We start from the raw sequence: 23,956 nt of genomic DNA, 5'->3' as shown, positions 1-23,956 counted from the left end.
ACTTTGCTGGACACAAGTGCTGCTCAGAGACAGAGCTATAACATTGAAGTCCCAAATCTCCAACTCATGGCCATCTCTAATGAGGCTGTGTACTAGCAACAGGGCTTTGCGAATTTAATCCTACAGTATTTAGTTCTTTCAATATAGAAAGAAAGAACTTGCATTTATATAGCGCCTTTCACAACCTCAGGACGTCCCAAAGCACTTTACAGCCAATGAAGTACTTTTGAAGTGTAGTTACTGTAGTAATGTAGGAAACGTGGCAGCCAATTTGAGCACAGAAAGCTCCCACAAATAGCAATGAGATAATGACCAGATAATCTGTTTTAGTGATGTTGATTGAGGGATAAATATTATGCCGATGACAGAGCACTGCTGACTCAGGCATCAACACTAGAGGAAGCAAGTAGCACACTAACAAGTGACCTAGATCTACTGGAATGCGACATCTGACCTGGCCACTCTGCCCAAATCCAGAGACGACAGCTGTGTCGCCATTCCATCTGAGCAACAACGCCGCTGGGAAAGAACGCGACGTTTCCTTCTGCAGAAGGTGACGTACCCACGAACCCCACACAAAATACTTGGGCATGGCCCTGGGACAGGACTCTCACCTCTCGGCCTCATCCCACCAACACCAGCCAAAAAGTAAAAACCAGCGAGAACCTGGTCCTGAACCTCACTGGAACGTCATGGGGGAGCACAGCCAGGACACGTCTCACCACAACAGTGGCTGTAGTCTACTCAGCTGCAGAATACTGCTCTGCCTCATTGTCTTGTCACCGCCACACAAAGATCGTGGGCATGTAATTAAACGCCGCCATGTGGACAGTGTAAGGGATGCTCAAGCCCTCTCCCACTGAATAGCTCCCAGTGCACATTGCCCCGCCTGCCTGCCATTCACCGGAACGCTACCATTCTCCACGAGATGGGAAGATCATGAACAGCATCGACCTTTCTATTCACGAAAGCGATTAAAATCGCACCAGCCATTTTGGGAAACAGCAGCCAATATTCATGCAGCTGGTTTCGACCCACTATCCAAATGGACAGAATCGTGGGATACGTGCAACTTAAAGAGCCAGCACCTCATCACTGACCCAACAGCAGAGGTCCCTGGCTTCGACCTCGCTCAAAGACAATGGACAGCGCTCAACCCAATCCGCACAGGGCATGGATGATGCGGCCACCTGCTCCACAAGTGGAAGATGAGGGATGAACCAAAGTGCAACTGTGGCCATGCGTCCCAGACCATGGAACACATCACATCAACCTGCCCACTGAGATCTGTTGCAGGAAGCACCCAACTTCTCCACATAGCACAACTAGACATCCCATTATAAACTTTTCCCGTCATACGCAACAACAACATTGGCTGGCACATCGGGGAGAACTCCCCTGTTCTTCTTCAAAATAGAACAATTTTATGTTCACCTGAGAGGGCAGATGGGCCCTTGGTTTAATGTCTCCTCAAAAAGACAGCATGTGGGTAAAATAAACTGAAGGAGTGAGAGGACTAAAGATACAAGTTATTGCACAGACAGCATATTTTACACATCAGAATGTAGTAAGTAAGGAGTTTACCTGTGCACCTGGATATCCTGTTACACCTTTACCTCCTTTAAGATAATTATTTATACCAGGGGCACCCTGAAATATAAAGCACATACAAGTTACACACAAAATCTACTGAAGATATTTCCGAGTTCTCTTCACTAAATCTTTAGCGGGCTTCGATGACCATTTTATTCAGATGTCAAAAGCAAACGACTGCTGCCACCACACACTTGCATCTTTTAAAGAAAGTATCAACTCAGCACTGAAAATTTCCAATCAGGGCAAGGAAAAAGCACAGAAGAACCGATTTTAATTGCCTCCACCCCATGTAAATGATTGCCCGGTAGTGGGCGGAGCTTGCAATGTGCGGTCTGACCAGCGGTGTTTAAAGGGACTCAGAAAATGGCCCCTTCCTGGGCTGACAAAAAAACTCTGGGCTGCTGTCAGCCAATCTATAGGCCACCGCGCCCCCCCCCCCACCACCCCCCGTGATCGACAACCCCCCACCCCCTCCCCTCCCAGACGCCCACTGTCGGCCACCTCAGAGCCGATTTCCTTCCCTCCCACAGCTGCTGCAGCAGGGCTCCCACTTGGTGCCGGCAGAATCAGAGTTTTTTTGTACTGCTGGGCAGGAGCCATTTTGTACCTAATGACAAGTGAGGGCCCATTTTAACTACAGGCGGAGAGGGGGCCCCTCACTTGTCATTAGGTACAAAATGGCTCCTGCCCAGCAGTATGATGAGAGTATTTCCTTCACTTTTTTCCATGACATGGGCAGGTTTTCCATGGCACAGGGTGCAGCTTGTCACACATCTCTTCACCTTTTTGATGTTTAGTTTGATCGGTTTACTGAGAGCAAGTTTGTGGCTGGAATCTCTCTGGAGAAGCTCAGCAGGTCAGGCAGTGTCAGTGGAAAGAAACAAGTCGAGACTTTGCATATGGAACCCTTCCTCAGAACAGTGAGACATTACAGAGAAACAGCATTTAAAAAGGAACCAAACAAGGGAATGAGGAAGTGGGGAGAGGAAATTTTACTTGTGTTATTTATCCATCTCCGGTTCTCCACCTAAGCACGTTACAGATCATTCTATTTCTTTATCTGTGGACGTTGTGTGTGTTCCCCTCTTCCCCCCACGACCGCACCCCCCCCCCCCCCGCCCCACGGCTATCCTGTTACTTTTTTTAAATTGATGTTCTTCCGTAATATCTTCCAGTTCAATACCCAGAACTTTGATTTGTGCTCTCTCACCAGATGCTCTCTGACCCACTAAGTGTTTCCAGCGCTTGCAGTCTTTGTTTCAGAAATCCAACATCTGCAGAATTGTGTTTTTCATTCACTGCCGGGGGGGGGTTTCACTCTGGCTGGTGCTGGATATCCAAGTTGTACTTCTGTAGCCATGGCAACACTGCATGAAATGGTTTTCCTGATCTTACATAGTTTGTGGTTAGCTACAACTTTAACCCATATCTGTAATTTTCCACACTTACTCATACATCCAAAATCTCTTCTATTTGAAAGCAATCTTCCTCTCCGTGCATGTGAGGGTATAAGCTACTATCCTATCAGAACACAGCACTTCGCATGACCTGTCATACGGCATTTTGTAAATGTGACCTTTTTTCATATGCCCAAAATGCTGTAAAACTGGAGATTTTGTGATCAGTTGTTTTGTTTGTTTGAAAGTCAGAAGTTGGTGTCTCAGTTTGAGAAGCACGTCCTCTGTTCATTAGGTTTCAGTGGTTCTGAAATAATATTGCAGAAAATTCCAGAAGACAATCCAACAGACCAACTGTTATCTGAAGTTCAGCTCTTGTCTTTGAAGGAACCAGCTATTCTGAATAATTTTAACCATATTAGAATTTGGTTCAAGAATTTAGAAGATCGAGAGGTGATCTGATCAAGGTGTATAAAATGATAAAAGGATTCGATAGGGTAGATACTGTCATGTATTTCACCATCTTGACTAAGTATGTAACTGTAACTCATGCATACTGTACCTGTACCCTTGTAATGCACACCCTGACCACAGGGAGTGAGCTCCTCATGTGGGCTTCCAAGTATAAAAGGGGAGGTCCCACCCAGGATCAACACTCTTTAGTCCTGGGAATAAAGTGAAGGTCACAGAGTGACCGTGTCTGATATATCCATGCGTCGTGTGAGTTTGTAACAAGGTGCAGAGATACAACATCTGGCGACTAGAATCGGGAATCACCAAACCACGAGGATGGCCACCGGCAGCATAGAGGAACGCTACTGTGTGGGTGAGGACTGGGACGACTTTGTGGAAAGATTCCAGCAGAGCTTTGTCACAAAGGACTGGCTGGAAGAGGCAGCGGCTGACAAGCGGAGGGCGCATCTACTGACCAGCTGTGGTCCATAGACGTATGCACTAATGAAAGACCTACTCGCACCCCAAATGCCAGCGGACAATTCCTTCGAAGAGCTCAGCCAGCTAATCAGTGAGCATCTCACGCCGGCAAATAGCATACACGTGGCCCGGCACAGGTTCTACTCTCACCGGCGTCGGGAGGGTCAAAACATCTCGGACTTCGTGGCGGAACTGCGGCATTTGGCCAGTCGTTAAGTTCTCTGATGCCTGCAGGGGGGAGATGTTAAGGGACTTTTTCCATTGAGGGCATTAATCATGCTGGCATTTTCAGGAAGCTCATAAAGACTAAGGACTTGACCTCAGAAGGGGCGGCTTTGAGAGCTCAGACTTCTATGGCAGGGGAAGAAGAGACCAAACTAATCTATGCACACAGCCCTGGTTTTAAAGTTGCGTTGAACCAGGGAATCAATGTTATAAAAATGACATAGAACCCATCAGGCAGGCATGGGCAATTCGACACCCTCCAGGCAGGCAGGCAAGGGCAATTCGACACCATCCAGGCAGCAACTAGTTCCTGTAGCTCCAGGGTGGGCCTGCAACAGGGACAATGGAAAGGGGATCGGCAATTCACGCCATCACGAGGAACAATACATCCTGTGATGGGACAATTAACACCCCCCATCAGAGTGCTTAAAAACAGCCAAAATGGCCATCAGAGAGGAATGCCAGGGAATAGACCTTTTGTTAACAGCAATCTCAGCTCATGTTGGAGATGTGGGAGCAGACACACTGCAAAAATCTGCAGGTTCCAACTTTACATCTGTAGGATTTGTAATGTCAAGGGACACCTGGCCAGGATGTACAAAAAGGCAGTAGCGAGACAGATGAACCAGACGAGGGGTCTGAAATGCAGGATGAGGCCTGGGGACTACCATGGCAGCTGAAGTTCAGAGAGTTCATGTGACCGACGTCCACAGCTCGTACACCAAAACGCCACCCATGATGATGAAAGTCTTACTGAATGGCATCCCGGTGCACATGGAGCTGGATACCAGAGCTAGCGGGTCCCTCATGAGTGCCCAACAATTTGAGAGACTATGGCCACACAGAGCTAGCAGGCCCAAGTTGGAATGCTTTGATACGCAGCTACGTATGTACACCAAAGAGATCATCCCAGTGCTGGGCAGTGCAAACTTGGTGGTAACGCATAATGGATTACAGAACCGGCTGCCACTCTGGACTGTTCCGGGAAATGGCCCCGCGCTCTTGAGGGGGGGGGGGGCGGGGAGTTGGCTAGCTGAGATGAATTGGAAATGGGGGGGGATGTGCACGCCATTTCATCCATGGAGCGAAGTTCATGCTCGCAGGTATTGCAAAAATTCGAGTCACTCTTTCAACCCGGTGTCGGAACGGTCAAGGGCACCAAAGTACTGATACACATCACTCCGGACGCCAGACCAGTGCACGACAAAGCCAGAGCGGTGCCGTACGTGATGCGTGAGAAAATTGAAAGTGAACTGGACAGGCTGCTCAGAGAGGGCATAATTTCGGCCGATGAATTCAGCGACTGGGCAAGTCCCATTGTTCCAGTCCTCAAAGCAGATGGCTCGGTTAGGATTTGTGGCGACTACAAAGCCACCATCAACCGAGTGTCGCTGCAAGACCAATACCCGCTTCCGAGAGCGGAGGACCTTTTTGCCACGCTGGCAGGTGGTAAGCTGTTCACGAAGCTGGACCTCACTTCGGCCTACATGACTCAGGAATTGGCTGAAGAATCCAAGTTTCTGATCACCATCACGACATACAAAGGATTATTTGTTTACAATAGGTGCCCGTTTGGGATTCGTTCGGCAGCGGCTATCTTTCAGCGAAACATGGAAAGCTTGTTCAAGTCCATCCCTGGAACAATCATGTTCCAAGACTACATCCATATAATGGGTCGAGACACAGAGGAACACCTCGCAACCTGGAGCAGATGCTACGCCGATTGGAATGGATAGGCCTGCGGCTGAAAAAGGCCAAGTGTGTGTTTTTGGCCCCAGAGGTCGAGTTCCTGGGCAAGAGGGTTGCCGCAGATGGGATCCGGCCCACAGAATCAAAAAATGAGGCAATTTGGCGGGCGCCCAGGCCTGGCAACATGTCGGAGTTGCGATCATTCCTGGGACTCGAACTATTTTGGGAACTGCCTACCGAACTTAAGCACATTGTTGGAGCCGTTACACATGCTCCTCCGTAAAGGTTGTGAATGGTCTTGGGGGGATTGTCAAGAACGGGTTTTCAATAAGGCGAGGAACATGCTGTGTTCCAACAAACTGTTGACTTTGTATGACCCCTGTAAAAAAAACTGGTTTTAACATGCGATGCCTCATCCTACAGGATTGGGTGTGTTTTGCAGCAGGGTAACGATGACGGCCGACTCCAACCGGTAGCTTACGCCTCCAGGTCGCTCTCCCGGGCAGAGCGTGGATACGGCATGGTCGAGAAGGAGGCACTTGCGTGTGAGTACGGTGTGAAAAAGATGCACCAGTACCTTTTCGGTAGACAGTTCGAGCTAGAGACGGACCACAAGCTGTTAGCATCCCTGTTGTCCGACAGCAAGGCTGTCAACGCTAATGCATCAGCTCGCATACAGCGATGGGCCCTCAAGCTGGCTGCGTATGACTACACCATACGGCACCAGCCAGGCACCGAAAATTGCACTGACGCGCTCAGCAGGCTTCCACTGGCCACCACCGAGGGGGCGTCGGAGCAGAGCGCTGAGATGGTCATGGCCGTTGAGGCTTTTGACACTGCAGGCTCCCCCATCACAGCCCGCCAGATCAAACTCTAGACCAACAGGGACCCCCTCCTATCCATGATAAAGAAATGTGTCGTGACTGGGGACTGGACGCTTGCACACAGGGCGTGCCCCAAGGAAGTCAGGCCATTTCAGAGACGGATGGATGAACTCTCCGTCCAAGCCGACTGCCTGTTATGGGGCAGCCGGGTAGTCATGCCCCAGAAAGGAAGGGAAGCGTTCATCAGGGAACTCCACAGCGAGCACCCTGACATCGTGTTAATGAAGGCCATTGCCCAGTCACACGTGTGGTGGCCGGGGATTGACTCAGACTGGAACACTAGGTTCGCAGGTGCACGACGTGTGCCCAGCTGGGCAATGCCCCCAGGGAGGCCCCACTCAGCCAGTGGCCCTGGCCCACCAGGCCATGGTCACGTATTCAAGTGGACCATGTGGGCCCGTTCATGGGAAAAATGTTCCTGATCGTTGTCGATGTATACTCGAAGTGGATCGAGTGCATCATATTGAACTCGTGCACGACATCCATCACTGTGGAGAGACTGCATACAGTTTTCGCGACCCATGGCTTGCCAGACATCCTGGTCAGTGATAATGGCCCGTGTTTTACCAGCCATGAATTCCAGGAGTTTATATCGGGCAATGGGATCAAACACATCCGGACAGCGCCGTTCAAGCCGGCTTCCAATGGCCAGGTGGAACAGGCTGTCCAAGTCATAAAGCAGGGCATGCTAAGCATCCAAGGACCCTCCCTTCAGTACCGCCTATCGCGCCTGCTGCTGGCCTACAGGTCCCGGCTGCACTCGCTCACGGGAGTCCCGCCAGCAGAACGCCTCAGGAAACGCACGCTCAAGACGCTGCTCTCCCTCATTCACCCAGACCTAGCAGACATTGTTGAGGGCAAGCGCCAGTCCCAAACTGAGCTCCATGATCAAGGCTCAAGGGGGAGGTGTATAGAAATAGATGACCCAGTATTTGTTCTTAACCATGCTTTGGGACCCAAATGGCTTAAGGGCACCGTAATTGGCAAAGAAGGAAACAGGATCACGGTGGTCAGACTAAACAATGGGCAGATATGCCGCAAACACCTGGACCAAGTAAAGACAAGGTTCAGTGCAGACACGGAGGAACCGGAAGAAGAGCATGATGAGATAGCACCCACACCACTGCCAGCACACGAGCAACAAAGACAGCCCTCAGCATGTAGAGTCCCTGTGGCCAGCCCGGACAGGTCGGAATCACCTCAAGTGACAGAGACGTGTGCTGAGGCTCAGCCACCAGAATCACAACTGCGGCGCTCCACGAACCCGATAGACTTAACCTCTGAAACTAAAAGACCTAAGGGGGGAGGTGATGTCATGTATTTCACCATCTTGCAATGACTATAAGTATGTAACTGTAACTCATGCATACAGTACCTGTACCCTTGTAATGCACACCCTGACCACAGGGAGTGAGCTCCTCACCTGGGCTTCCAGGCATAAAAGGGGAGGTCCCACCCAGGATCAGCACTCTTTAGTCCTGGGAATGAAGTGAAGGTCACAGAGTGACCGTGTCTGATATATTCATGCCTCGTGTGAGTTTGTAACAAGGTGCAGAGACACTACAGATACAGAGCAACTATTTCCTCTGGTGGGTGAGTCAAGAATGAAGGGACAGAATCTTAAAATTAAAGCTAGGTAGTTTCGGATGGAAATCAGGAAGCACTATTTCATATGAAAAATAATAGAAGCCAGGAATTCTGTCCCACAAAAAGCTGTGGATGTTGGAATAATTGGCACTTTTAAGACTGAGATCAATGAATTTTTGTTGGGTAAAGGTATCAAGGATATCAAGGACCAGCATTTAACAAGGTGCCACGTAAAAGGTTACTGCACAAGATGAAAGTTCATGGGGTTGGGGGTATTATATTAGCATGGATAGAGGATTGGCTAACGAAGAGAAAACAGAGAAGGGATAAATGGTTCATTCTTGGGTTGGCAATCAGTAACCAGGGATAATTGCTGGGATCCCAACTATTTACAATCTATATTAACGACTTGGAGGAAGGGACTGAGTGTAATGTAACCAAGTTTGCCGACAAAAATGGGAGGAAAAGCAATATGTGAGGAGAACACAAAAAATCTGCAAAAGGACATAGACAGGTTAAGTGAGTAGGCAAAATTTGGCAGATGGAATATAATGTTGGAAAGTGTGAGGTCATGCACTTTGTCAGGAAAAAAAATAAAAGAGCAGGTTATTATTTAAATGGAGAACGATTGCAAAGTGTTGCAGTACAGCGGGACCTGGTGGTACTTGTGCATGAAACACAAAAGGTTAGTATGTAGGTACAGCAAATGATCAGGAAGGCCAATAGAATCTTGGCATTTATTAAAAAGGGAATCGAGTATAAAAGCAGGGAAGTCTTGCCACAGTTGTACAGGCTATTGGTGAGGCCACACCTGGAATACTGCGTGCAGTTTTGGTTTCCATATTTACGAAAGGATATACTTGCTTTGGAGGCAGTTCAGTGAAGGTTCACTAGGTTGATTCCAGAGATGAGGGGGTTGACTTATGAGGAAAGGTTTAGTAGATTGGGCCTTTACTCATTCATGTTCAGAAGAATGAGAGGTGATCTTACCAAAACGTACAAGATTATGAGGGGGCTTGACAAGGTGGATGCAGAGAGGATGTTTCCGCTGATAGGGGAGATGAGAACTAGAGGGCATGATCTTAGATGAAGGGGCCGCCCATTTAAAACTGAGATGAGGAAAAATTTCTTCTCTGAGGGTTGTAAATCTGTGGAATTTGCTGCCTCAGAGCACTGGAAGCTGGGACATTGAATACATTTAAGACAGAAATAGCCAGTTTCTTAAACGATAAGGGAATAAGGGGTTATGGCGAGCGGGCGGGGAAGTGGATCTGACTCCATGATCGGATCAGCCATGATCTTATTGAATGGTGGAGCAGGCTCGAGGGGCTGTATGGCCTACTCCTGCTCTTATTTCTTATGTTCTTATATGAAGCTATGGCAGGAAAATGGAGTTGATGGTGGCCATGATCTAATTGAATGCTGGAACAGGTTCAAGGGGCTGAATGGTCTACTACTTTTCCTTACATGACAAATATGAGCTGTGAACTACATCTTGCATTTTGTGCTCATTGTCCATTGGATTTTCCTTCCAGTATTTCTTGTTTTTGGGCTTGGTTCCACAGAAGATTTCTTGTCAAGAATTGCATTCAAAACATTTTCCAGTTCCTGGATGACCTCAGCACAGTGAATACAGAAGAATCAGGTGAGGAGAAAGGCACAACTGCAAGGGCGCTTGCCTGATTTTAAATGAACAGACAGAAAATTGGGTAGGGACCGTTAGGGGCGAGCACTCCCCCCACCCAATTTGTTGCACCCAGGCAATCCAACAGCCCAAGGTGCAGGAACAGGAATATCTGCCTCATACCTTTCCCCCAATGGGCCTTACTTGGTGTAGTTTAGCCATGTCACGTCTTTGAGCTGAGTCTTGCTCCACTGCTTCCATGTTATCAGCTTGTGCACTGGTGTGGCACTCAATGCTGAGCTTGAACTTGTCTTCAACTTGACCATCATCCTCACCATCCACTGCTCCCCACTTCCAACAGCGAGCTAACATATAATTGGACCTGGAGTTTCCTTCTTGTGCGCAACCCAAAATTGCGTCCATTTTGCCAATGTCACGTTACGCCCAAGTATCCTCTCAATCTCATTAGAATGCGCCCAAACTTAAAATGGCTATAAATCAACGTAAATAATCAGAGCCCAAGAAAATGTCGAACCCACACCAGGATACTTTTTCTTTGAGTCAAGTTTCAACTCATTTCACCATCATTCGTGCACATCAGGCACAACATGTTTAAGAACCTGCAATCAGGGAAGCTTTTCAAATTTTAATTTGACATATAACTCATGCCATAAAAATGCATTCAAAAGCAGGTTTCAGTGAGGATCATTTGTTTTAAATTGCAATTGATATCAACAGGAAGCAAAATCGGGCAGGGTGTAAAACGGGCAGCCTATCAGATCGCCTTAACTGTCACAGTGGGCGGGTTAGGTTAAAGTGTCCCAATCTGATTGTGCCCCCAAAGCTTCTCAGGCATGAAAAAAAATGACATTTTATTGGCGGAGCTCTGGCAATGTCAGCTTCTGTCATATGTGCTTGGCTCATGTTTCGAAATGCCTAAACGGCATTTCAACTGCAACTCTGAACTGAAGTAGCGATGTAAATGTCGTGGCTACTAGAGCAAGTCAGAGGCTGGGAATTCTGTGGCAAGTGGCTCACCTGACTCTCCAAAGCCTCTCCACCACCCACAAGACAGTCAGATGTATGATGGAATACTCTCCACTTGCCTGGGTGGGTACAGCTGCAACACTCAAGAAGATCAACTCCATTCAGGACAAAGCAGCCCATTTGATCAGTATCTCAACCACTGACTTAAACATTCACTTCCACCAGCACCGTGGCTGCAGTGTATACCATCTACAAGATGCAGTGCAGCAACTCACCAAGGCTTCTTCAGCAGCACCTCCCAAATCTGCAACCTATACCACCATTGGTGGCCGTGCCTTCAACTGCCTAGGCCTCAGCTCTGGAATTCCCTTCCTGAACCCCTCTATCTCTCTTTCCTCTTTTAAGACACCCCTTAAAACCTACCTCTTTGTTCAAGCTTTTGGTCATCTGCCCTAATATCTCCTTATATGGCTTAGTAATGGGAATAACATCACCTCCAAGTCACACACCACCCTGACTTAGAAATATATCACCATTCCTTCATTGTCTCTGGGTCAAAATCCTAGAACACCTTACCCAACAGCACTGCGGGAGCACCTTCACCACAAGACTGCATAGGGTGAAGAACAAGACCCAACATGAACTTCTCAAAGGCAACTAGGGATGGGAAATAAATGTCAACCTTGCCAGCAATGCCCACATCCTGAGAATGAATCAAATGATTGATTGCCAGCATTGACTTTCCTGTCCACTATTGGCACTTGCCTTTTTTCCCCAACTTCGGTTGCTTTGATTAACAGTTGCCTTCTGTTTCCAGCAGATAAAGCTGGACGTCAGCCTTATGGTCCCAGTGTGGTCCTCAGACAACATTGAGGCACGGAGGGAATTTGGCATTACAGCAGGAAGTGCCCAACTTTGTTTACAAGGAAGACTGATCAATCAAGGGAAAGATCAAACTAATGGATCACGGAGACACAGATAGATTCATTTTAAACAGTTGGTTTGGGTTCACTAACTGAGCCGGAGCAGAACTTATTTGGATATCGCAATATTGTGTGGATCAAACTGAGCATTAAGTAGACACCTCAATACAAAACCCAGCATGTATTTAATTACTGAGGGCTGAACATGTTAAGGATTTAAAATGTTGCCTTGCCATGGTCATGCAGATAAAATTATCATGCTGTCAGTTTGGTTTTGTAAGTCTATGTAATGTAAAATTATGCTTTTCAACTTACAGGGTCACCTGGTAGACCAAGATCTCCACGATCACCTTTGTATCCTCTTGCGGCTTTACTTCCCTGAGGGGTTAATGTAACAGGTTAAAGTGAGATGGTTCTTTAAAAGCTGTGGTGCTACTAGTCGCATTCAATAATTCAGTGCCAACAAATATCAGGTGAAGTATATTTGAGAATTACTGGAAACAAATATCTAAAAGGGTCTTTGAGTATGTTGTTTATATCCTCCTTATTATTAGAAAATGAACAAAATTATTTATGTATGACTGATCAGCACTCAGGGAAATTGGGATACAGGGTACTAGTTCCAACATACATAGAACTTTGAAGGTGGCGGGACATGTTGATGAGGCTGTTATCAGACATACGGGATCATCGGCTTTATAAATGGAGCCTAGAGTGCAAAAGCAAGGAAGTTATGGTAAACCTTTATAAATCACTGCTTAGGCCCTAGCTGGCATATAGTGTCCAATTCTGAACAGCATACTTTAGGAAGGATGTCCAGGGTTTAGAGCGGGTTCAGAGGAGATTTACCAGAATTATACCAGGGGTGAGGGACTTCAGTTATGTGCAGAGTTTAGAGAAGCTGAGAGGAGAGAAGGTTAAGGGGAGATTTAATAGAGGTATTCAAAATTAAGGGTTTTGAGAGAGTAAATAAGGAGAAACTGTTTCCACTGGCAGGAGGGTCCATAACCAGAGGTCACAGATTTAACACAATTGACAAAAGAACAGGAAGGGAGATAGAGATTTTTTTTTTTTTAAACGCAGCAAATTGTTATGATCTGGAATGCACTGCCTGAAGGGGTGGTGGAAGCAGAATCAATAGTAACGTTCAAAAGGGAATAGGATATATTCTTGAAAAGGAAACAAATTGCAGGGCTATGAGGAAAGAGCAGGGGTGTGGGACTAATTGGATAACTTTTTGGCACGATAATGGGCTGAATGGCCTCCTTCTGTGCTGTATGATAGTGGGGACCATTCAGCCCATCAGCCCTATGCTGTGCTGGTTCCACATCAGGACTGTTTTGCTTCTCTTTCCTTCTACTCTTTATCTGTGAGCCTTTATCTACTTCCCTCTGCAATGTTGTGATCATCAGCTTCAACAGGCACTCATGGTAATGTATTCGGTATGTCAGAGGGGTTTGGAATGGTTCGTACAATAGATGTTTGTTTATAATGGTGGGGGATGAAATAATATTCAAATTCTAGCTCTAGTGTTGTTTAATTATGGACTGCATGATTTTTATTATGTGCGGTGTATACTCTAAAATTAACATATAATTCAAAAAAAAATTTTTTTTTACAGTAGTTCCAATAATCCCTTTTTCTCCAGCTTCTCCAGAAATTCCAGGCTCTCCCTGTAAGAAGACAACATTTAGAATTCATTTGTCAAATACTTTTTAATATGTAAGCAAAAGAAAAAAAAACAGAAAAATGAAGAAAAGAGAAAAAAAGACTTGCATTTATATAAAGCTGTTCATGATTTCCGGGCATATCAAAGCACTTTACAGTCAATTAAGTACTTTTGAACTGTGGTCGCCGTTCTAATGTAGGAAACCTGGCAACCAATTTGTGCACGTCAAGGTCCCACAAACAGCAGTGTGTTAATAACTAGATCATTTATTTTTAATTGTATTCATTGGTGGATAAATATTGACTAGGACACTGGGAGAACTCCCCTGCTCTTTGAATAGTATCTTCACAGGATATGAGTGAGAATCAACTGTAAAACATCATGGCCCTGAATTTGCGGTCGGAGACTTCGCACAGGGAAATGCCTCCGATCTGCAAATAAAATGCCCACATACCTGGTAATCTGGGAGGTACGGAGATTCTCGATCCTGGGCCTCTCCGCGTACGTGCGGGTAGAGGCCCGCATATCCGAGGGGCACAGGTGGTTCGCAAGCACCCCGGGATCATGTGGGCCAGCCCAACGAATGTCGGAAGGGAATCCCCATTCATGCTTGTGGAGATTTTGTATGTACAGAAACCCCACAAATATGAATGGGTTCACCCCAAAAAATACATCTACACTTAAAATAATTTTTTTTTTAAATATTTAAAATTAATTAAAATGGCATTTACTTAAATATGTAAAACAAAACATAAATTTTTTTGAAAAATACATTTACATGTTTTAAAGGGGCTAAAAATAAACATAGCTTATTGCGCAGGGTTTTTAAATCTATAAATATTGATAACATTTTATTTTAATGATTTTTGGGGGGAACAAATTCGGGTTATTTGCGCCTTCATGGGGCACTAACGGGCGCAAGCGACTTTGTGACCAGGCGCGGCACCGCTAACGAATCCCGCTAAATTTGGCGGGAGTTTAGTGGCGGCACTTTGACGTTGTGCCCCAATTTCCTGCACCCAGAGATCATGACATCATTGCCGCCTGCATCTCCCCGTTAGCGCCTCAGCACCTAAATTGGGTATTGCCCCTGAAGTTGTGCCGGACAATGACAGCGACAGCTCCAGAGGACACATACCAGGTGGCCGGCCGCTAGCAGGGTGAAAGGTTAAGGGCTGGTGGTGGTCAAAAAATGTCCGGTTTTTTTCCCTACCACTGCTGCTTTGGATGCCGAGCTGATCGCACGGCACCCCGCTCCCCGGTGGTCCAGGTAGGATCCTTTTTATTCTGCAGAGTATGCAGGTTGGGCCTTCCCTTTAATTCAGGGATGAGCCCCTCCTATGCGGCAGCGCTATGTGGCCCGGTATGTAACACTCCTGAGCCTTGCGAGTGTCACCGCCCCCTTCTCCCCCCCCCCAAACAGGGCACACCCGAATTTCTAGGCCCTAAACTCTTACGATGGGTACAGGCGTTAGAATTTCACGCGCCTTCGTTGGGCAAATAGCCCAACTCTCTGCCCACGGATGCCTTGAATCGTCTTGATAGATCACTTGTTCCGGGTTTGCGTGCATGCGCTTCACGCACGAGGACCCAGAACTTGAGCGGCCCCAAAGATCATGTACGCATCTCATACGCGCCCATAGGGGCCACAAATTATGGTACCAATTTTTTGCATCCACCTATTGCCACGGTTCTTGGCCCAGAGAAAGGGACCCTACCTCTTTATTTGCACCGGAAAGAGCAGACAGGGGCCTCAGTTTAACGCCTCATCGGAAAGGCGGCACTTCCAACAGTGCAAGCACTCCTTTGGTACTGCATTGGAAGAGTCAGCCTGGATGATGTGGTCAAGCCTCTGGAGTGGGACTTGAAGCCACAACTTTCTGACTCAGACGAAAGTCCTACTCACTGAGCCTCAGCTGGCATCTATGATTGCCTGACAGAAGAGTAATTGAGTAGCCTCACGGGATATGAGTGAGACAGAATTGACTGTACAACATGACCAAGAGGCATGTGGGAGTACATTCAGGGATCACATGTTCCAGTGGGAAGCTGCACTCAAAGGAGCTCTAGGTCGAACTACTGCTAGGAGTGTGGGGAAATTAACTGGAGTTATCAGTCTCGATCGTTCTCCATCTAGAGAGTGCACGTGCAGACGTTGGCTTAGGACAATATCGAACTTGCCTGCGATGCTCTTCTGTGGGAGCATAAAATTCCAACACTCACTGCCTAGGTTTATACTTGGAACAGTCACTTGAGTGATGTGCTGGACGATGACTGGTGTCCATGGAACTGGACAGAAAACTGCCAACAAAGTGATAACACTTAGAAACTAGTCTTTCCCTCCAACTGACCCAGGTGAATGCAGTAAGTAACACATGGGAAAGTTTAAACATGTCCGATCACAAAATATACCTTTTTAATGTCATCATGCAAAGCTTTCTGATTTCTAGAAAGATTTAAGAATACAGAGGCAGCATAGACTATGGGCTCAAGTCTCAGTTTTGCTCTTGTGGTTACATAGAGCAGATAAACAGCCACTGTCCAAACACACGATTCATCTAACCCAGCAGTGGTGAATAATCAGGAGCAGAATCCCCACACTGAGCTTGAATCCTATGGTACCTGCTCTCCAGTTATCCCATCAACACCATCCACAGCTGCTTCACCCTGTCAAGGGAACATTAAGCCATCAGTGAACAGTTCCCAAAACCATCAACAGCTGCAACACATTCTTCAATATAAATAGCAAAATTAATGTAGGTTTTGGAATGAAGTAATAAAATTTTAGTCAGGCTTAAAAATATATTTACCTTCTCTCCTCGATAACCTCTTGCACCCTGAAAGGAAAAGATTCTGCGGTTAATAATGGAATTTTAACTTTGCAAATGAAGCGCTACTGAAGTTCACTCAATAAATACAAACCCTCAGGCCTCTGGGACCTTGGCATCCTTCAGCTCCTCGGGCTCCAGTAACTCCCGGAGGTCCCCTGTCACCCTGAGAGAGACAAAACATGATTTGCTTGATGTTAAAAGGGCCTCATAGGATGATATAAACACCACAGTGCTCCCAGACACATCTAGAGTTTAACTGTATACCATGAGGTTTTATCTTGTACTTTTCCTCAACCATTTTCAATTGCCCCCTCCAGAAGTGAAAACTCAAGAAAAATCTGAAACCAATGAAATTATTAAAATATTTAGGGTTTTTCTGAACCAATCTAGTTACCTCTGTCAACACTGCACCAAGTTTACATTCTGCCTGATAAGTGAGGTGATAATAACATGTGAAAGTTCCTGCATCTGGTAATTCTATATTATTTATGCCAAGTACAAATGACAACAGTATAAAACCAATGTTACAAAAACAAAATACTGTGGATGCTGGAAATCTGAAATAAAAACAAAAAATGCAGGAAATACAAAGCATGTCAGGCAGCATCTGTGGTGAGAGAAACAGGATTAATGGTCCCGATTTTATTTACCTCGGCGGGTCTGTGACAGGCAGCATCGGTGACGGGTCCTGACCCTGCTGCCAGCTCCATCCCGCTCTGTGAAATGATTTTCTCGTGATAGGGCTTGTTAAGCCGGCCCAGTGCATTTCCCAGGCCAATTAGAGGAAGCGGGTCTGGTGACGTCATTTCATGATGTGTCATCAGCCGGTTTCCTTAAAGGCCATGGCCAACTTTATTTTGACATTTGTTCTGTCAGTGTTCGACAGCATTGAAGTGCAGCAAACACTGACAATCACTGTACAGATGTGCAGGGCTGCACCCAGGCTCTCCGATGACTCCCTCCACAGTGACAGTGCGCACGGAGGTCCTCTTCCCTTCCCATGGGCAGAATAGTCCTCCCCAGGAGACCAACACAGCCTGTTTGCACAATGCGCAAGTGGGCACAAGCAGGGATGTGGTCAGGAGGACCTGGGTGCAGTGGCATAAATGTTTCAATTATCTCATTAGATCATGAAACATTAGTACAAAGCCACACTTACCCATCCTGCTGTGCCTCTCATCACATCCCAATTACGCTGTCTTCCCTACCCTACTTCTGGACATCCTTACTCACACCAACTTACCTTGTACCTCCACCCATCCCTCTCTCTCTATCTATCTACATTATCACATCCCCATCTCACTCGCCACCCCTCATACTCACCCTCTTCCTAGTGTAATCATACCAACTAACAACACACAAGGGTAGCCACTTGGGTGTTTTATCCAATGTTCATGTAAAGTTTCTATTAATGTGCTGTCAAACATTGAAACCTTTATTTTCAACACTTTGTGTCATTGGACAGATTTGTGTGCACCTTTGGAAGTGGTTTAGTGAGTTGCAGTGAATGGTCAGGCATAATGGTACCCCCGCAATGCTGATGAGTGTGAAAGGAATGGCTTGGACATTGTAGGGATGCTTTATGGTGTTGAGTGACAGTACGCAGGGAGGTCCTCTTCCCTCCCCATGGCAGCCAGGGTGTACAGCGTAATGTGAAGTAAATCTGGCCATGGCGAGGCAGAAATGTGGTTGGTTCTAATGCCCTGTGTCCTGTGCAGCATCAGGTGATTGCGAAGAAGATTGGTGTTGTTGTTCATGCTGCTGGTGTGCCTGGTGCTGGGCTGATTGTGGTCGAATTCTGAGGACCAAGGTGAGACAGTATAAAAGCCACCCATGTTGATGGAATAGATGGCAGATGAAGTACAGATGAGAGACACATTTTGTCAATGGTGAGAGAGTTCTTCCAAAGAGGTGATACTGGCTAGAGAGTGGAAAGTGGAAGGCCTGCAAAATCTGTGCTGGAAATGGACTTAGATATGACTTGTGGCTGAGGAAAGTAAAGATCAGTCAGGTAAGAGCTTTTACTGTACATGTGAAGTGGTCAAAGAATCAGCTGCAGCAATGGCCACTGAATTCCCGCCTCAGGTTGACAGCCGTGGTCCCTGAACAGCATGGTTCTTGTGGCCATGTTAAAGTGAAAAGTTGTTAATAAAGCCTGTTAATTATCTGTCAACAAGGCAAAAATGAGCTTCCTGTTGGGTCAGCGCTGACCGACCGGACATTGGGAAAAACGTGTGGCGGCGGGTTAATAGTGGGGTCCCAACCCAGTGTAAAAAAAATACACTTTCCCATCGATCCGCCATCGATCGCGCCCACTGACTCCCATCCCCAACCCCCTGTTCCCCACCCCCCCGGAAAATTCCAGCCAATGTTTGAGGTCGATGGCCTTCAAGTGCAGGGGCAGGGAAAGGGGGGAGGGGAGGAAAGAACAAAAGGGAAGGTCTGTGAAGAGTGGAAAGCAGGAGCTATGATAAAAGGAGATGGTAATGGGACAAGTAAAGAAACAAAAGATGTCTACATGAGGTGTAAATGGGAAAGGCAGAATCATCAATAGGTGCCATCTAAAAAAAGAGAGATTTGTTAGGTGCTACCCTGATGGTGAAAATAAATTTGAGAAAAGTATACATTTCCAGGGTATGTAAAAACAGTGTTGTTTCTGTTTTATTTTGCTGTTATCACCCACTGCCAGGGTTAACGGCATTTCCTCACAGCTGGAGAAGAACTTGGAGTGGGAGGGCGAGGATCCAGTTTTCGTGGTCAACGTAGGAACCAACGACATAGGTAGAAATCCTGCTGAGAGCGTTTGAGAAGCTAGGGTCCAGAAAACACAGAACCTCACAAGTAATAATCGTGCAAATTATCATACGGACAAACAGGTTAGAGGTTTAAATGCGTGGCTCAGAGTGGTGTGAGGCAGTGGTTTTGATTCATGGGGCACTAGCACCAGTACAGGGGAAAGAGGGAGATGTTTCATTGAGATGGCCTCCACTTAAATGGGACTGGGACCAGTGTCCTAGCGAATCAAGTAACTAGGGTGGAAGGCAGGGCTTTGAGATAATGAAAGTGGGAGGGAGGGGGAAGAATTTAGGAAAGTGTAAATTCAAAAGAGAAATCTCAAGGCGATTTGGGTAAAAATAAGCAGAGTGTGTCAGGAAGGGTCAGAGAGAGTAACAGAGGATATAGGGCATTAGTGACCAAGATGACATCAGGGAAAAACAGAAAAAAGTTAAAGCTATATCCGAATGTGTGAATATACACTCCCTTGAGGAATAAAAACCCCACGGGAAAAGTGATCCAACCGTGGCTAAAACCAGAAGTTAAAGGTAGTCATCATCATAGGCAGTTCCTCGGAATTGAGGAAGACTTGCTTCCACTCCTGAAGTGAGTTCTTTAGTGGCTGAACAGTCCGATACGAGAACCACAGACTCTGTCACGGGTGGGACAGACATTCGCCGAGGGAAGAGTTGGGTGGGACTGGTTAGCCACACACTCCTTCCGTTGCCTGCGCTTGATGTCTTCACGCTCTTTGCGTTGAGATTTGAAGAGCTCAACGCCCTCCCGGATGCACTTTCTCCACCTAGGGCGGTCTTCAGCCAGGGACTTTCAGGTGTCAGTGGTAATGTTGCACTTTACCAGGGAGGCCTTAAGGGTGTCCTTGTAACGCTTCCGCTGCCCACCTCTGGCTTATTTGCCGTGAAGGAGCTCCATATAAAGCATTTGCTTAAGGAGTCTCGTGTCTGGAATGCGAACCATGTGGCCTGCCCAGCTAAGCTGATCGAGTGTGGTCAGTGCTTCAATGCTGGGGATGTTAGCCGGGACGAGGACACTGATGTTGGTGCACCTGTTTGCAGGATCTTGCAGAGACATCATTGGTGATGTATCTCCAGTGACTTGGTGTCTTCTGTACATCATCCATGCCTCTGATCCATGCAGAAGGGCGGGTATTACTACAGCCCTGTAGACCATGAGCTTGGTGGTACATTTGAGGGCCTGGTCTTCGAACACTCTTTTCCTCAGGCGGCCAAAGGCTGCACTGACGCACTGGGGGTGGTATTGAACCTCCACATCAATGTCTGCTTTTGTTGACAAGAGGCTCCCGAGGTAAGGGAAATGGTCCACGTTGTCGAGGGCCGCGCTGTGTATCTTGATGACTGGGGGGCAGCGCTGTGCGGCAAGGACAGGCTGGTGGAGGAACTTTTTCTTACGGATGTTAAGCGTACGGCCCATGTTTTCATATGCCTTGGTGAATACATCGACTATATTCTGGAGTTCAGCCTCAGAACGTGTGCAGTCGCAGGCGTCGTCCGCATACTGTAGCTCAACGACAGAGGCTGGAGTGATCTTGGACCTGGCCTGGAGGTGGTGAAGGTTAAACAGCTTCCCACTGGTTCTGTAGATTAGTTCCACTCCAGCGGGGAGCTTGTTGACTGAGGTGGAGCATGGCAGCGAGGAAGATTGGAGCGATGACGCAGCCCTGTTTGACCCCGGTCCAGACGTGGATTGGGCCTGTAATGGATCCGTTGATAAGGATAATGGCCTGCATGTCGTTGTGGAGCAGGCAGAGGATAGTGATGTACTTTTGGGGGCATCTGAAATGAAGGAGGATGCTCCATAGACCCTCGCGGTTGACAGTGTCAAAGGCCTTTGTAAGATCGAAAAAGGCCATGTGTAAGGGCTGGCGCTGCGCCCTGCATTTTTCCTGCAGCTGCCACGCTGCAAAGATCACGTCCGTTATGCCCCGTGGGGGATGAAATTCGCACTGTGACTCCGGGAGGAGCTCCTTGGCCACAGGGAGAAGATGATTGAGGAGAACGCTAGCGACAACTTTCCCAGTGGCTGATCACAGGGAGATTCCTCTGTAGTTGCCGCAGCCGGACTTGTCCCCTTTTTTAAAGATGGTCACGATCACTGCATCTCTGAGATCTCCCAGCATGCTCTCCTCCCTCCAGATGAGAGAGATGAGATCATGTATCCGCACCTCTCCACCATACTTTAGCGCCTCAGCCGGGATTCCATACGCACCCGTAGCCTTGTTATTCTAGAGCTGTTTTATGGCTTTGCCTACCTCGTGCAATGTTGGGGCTTCACTGAGGTGGTGGCAGTCACATGCTGCGGCATGGAGTCGAGAACACTCGAGTCAGAGGCAGTGTCTCGATTGAGGAGATCTTCGAAGTGCTCCTTCCCTATCTATAAAGATAGTATTAGATTAAAGGAAGAGGCTTATAATGTTGCCAAAAAGAGCAGTAAGCCTGAGGGTTGAGAAGAATTTAGAATTCAGCAATGGAGGACCAAGAAATTGATAAAGAAAGAGAAAGTAGAGTAGGCGAGTAAACTAGCAAGAGACATAAAAACAGATTGCAAAAGCTTCTATAGGTATGTAAAAAGGGAGGGACTAGCAAAAGTTAATTTGGATCCCTTACAAGCAGACAGGAGAAATTATAATGTGAAATTCGGAAATGGCGGAGATATTAAACAAATACTTTGGGCTGGATTTTCCAGGGGGTCAGAGGGTGTGATCAGCGGAGGGTCCGGTGGGAAAGTGTTATTTTCCCCAATGGATCAGGACCCCACTGTGAACCATCGCCATGCGCCTTTTCCTAATGTCGGGTTGGTCAGTGCCCAGCGGACCTGACACACAGCGGCGGGGTCCTCAATTCAAGTAATGATGACATTTTTGAGAGATGATTAAGAACACATTTTAACTCACCTTTTGAATTTATGTGCTCACCCACAAAGTTCTCGCTGCTCGGGGATCATGTCTGTTAAGCTGAGGCGGGAGTTCTGTAGCCATTGAATCAGCTGTTGAGCTGACAGCTTCAAATGTAAAGTAAAAGCTCCCACATTAGAGATATCTTCCCTCAGCCACAAGCTCTTTCTCACTGCATTTCCACAACAGATTCACCATGCTGCAAGTCTTTACACAAGTCCCCATCCAGTATGACCTCATTATCGCTCTCACCATTGACAGATCGCTTCTATCATCTTTACTTTACCCGTCATCTATTCCATCAGCATGGGTGCCCTTTATACCATCTCATCTTGGTCCTAACAGAAACCCACCTCAATCATCCCCAACACCAGCAACACCAACAACACTAACCTTCTCCACAATCAACTGATCCTGCACAGGATACAGGGCACCAGCACCTAACCACATTGTTGTCCGGAGGCCATGGATAGCTTCAACATGGCCAGATTTACATCACTTGACGCTGTACACCCTGGCTGCGACATGAGGCACCAGGTTTCCACCACTCCACACCAAGACCATAAAGCATTTCTACAATGCTCAAGCCATTCCTTTCACACTCACCAGCATTGCAGGGGTTACCGTTGTGCCTGACCATTCTCACTATGCTACTTCCAACGGTGCACACAAATCTGCCCAAGAACTCAATGTTGAAAATAAAGGTTTCAATGTTTGATACCATATTAACAGAAACTTTATATCAATATTAGATAAAACACCCAAGTGGGTACCCTTGTGTGTTGTTAGTTGCACTAGATATGATTGCACTAAGATGACGGTGAGTGTAAGGGGTGGCTCGTGAGATGGGGCTGTGATAATGCAGATAGATATGGGTGGAGGTGCAAGGTAAGTTGGTGTGCGTAAGGATGTGCATGAGTAGGGTAGGGAAGGCAGAGTGATGGGGATGTGATGAGTGGCACAGCAGGATGAGGTGGAGTGTGGCTTTGTACTAACATTTTGTGATCTACTGAGATCATTGAAACATATGCAGCACTGCACCCAGGTCCTCCTGACCACATCCCTGCTTGTGCCCTCCTCTGCAATGTGCAACCAGGCTGTGTTGATCTCCTGGGGAGGTCTCTTCCGCCCAAGGGAAGAGAAGAGAACCTCCCTACTTATGGAGTGAGTCATAGGAGAGCCTGGGTGCAGCATTTGTCAGTGTTTGCAGCACCTCAATGCTGCAGAATAATGAGAGCACAAATGTCAAAATAAAGTTGGCCATGGTCCCTTTAAAGAAACCGGCTGATAACGCGTTATCAAATTACATCACCAGACTCACTTCCTCTAATTGGCCGGCAAACGCACGGCAGGCTCAACAAGCCCAATCAAGGTAAATTAATTTCAGAGGCCGGGTTGAAGCCAGCAGCGGAGTTGGGACCAGTCACCGACATACCGAGGTTTACAAAATCACGGTGGTACAGGGAGTGAATGTTTAAACTAGTGGATGGGTTGCTTTGTCCTGGATGGACTGAGATGAGGAAAAATTTCTTCCCTCAAAGGGTTGTGAATCTTTGGACTTCTCTACCCCTCAGAGCTGTGGCTGCTCAGTCGTTGAGTATATTCAAGACAGAGATCGATAGGTTTTTGGATACTAAGGGAACCAAGCGATGTGGGAATAGTGCGGGAAGCTGGAGTTGAAGTACATGATCAGCCATGATCTTATTGAATGGCGGAGCAGGCTCGAAGGGCAAAGTGGCCTATTCCTGCTCCTATTTCTTACATTCTTATTTTGCCTTAATAATATCAGAGCTGAGGGACATCAGCAATGATTCCTCTAAGCTGCGAGTGTGCGCAGCAATCGGCAAAGTGCCGGTAAGGCCGCTCAAAAGCTGTTCCCTCTAAGATAGCGTGCAGCAAAGTTA

The 23,956-nt window shown here is 47.0% G+C and overlaps 1 protein-coding gene across 1 annotated transcript in view; it reads right to left on the bottom strand.

Annotated features, from left to right (window-relative positions):
• Positions 1-23,956, bottom strand: part of LOC139264063 (collagen alpha-6(VI) chain-like) — a 151,635-nt gene that overhangs the window by 64,179 nt on the left and 63,500 nt on the right. The window contains exons 15-20 of the mRNA XM_070880161.1: positions 16,437-16,508; positions 16,325-16,351; positions 16,137-16,181; positions 13,465-13,518; positions 12,161-12,223; positions 1,585-1,650 (exon numbers count right to left, since the gene is read on the bottom strand). Of these exons, the coding sequence (XP_070736262.1) occupies positions 1,585-1,650; positions 12,161-12,223; positions 13,465-13,518; positions 16,137-16,181; positions 16,325-16,351; positions 16,437-16,508 (327 nt within the window). The remainder of the gene's footprint in view (positions 1-1,584; positions 1,651-12,160; positions 12,224-13,464; positions 13,519-16,136; positions 16,182-16,324; positions 16,352-16,436; positions 16,509-23,956) is intronic.

The sequence above is a fragment of the Pristiophorus japonicus genome, chromosome 5 (assembly GCF_044704955.1).
Source record: "Pristiophorus japonicus isolate sPriJap1 chromosome 5, sPriJap1.hap1, whole genome shotgun sequence".
NCBI lineage: Eukaryota > Metazoa > Chordata > Chondrichthyes > Pristiophoridae > Pristiophorus > Pristiophorus japonicus.
The sequence above is the reverse complement of the archived record's forward strand: the minus strand, read 5'-3'. Positions and strand labels throughout refer to the sequence as shown.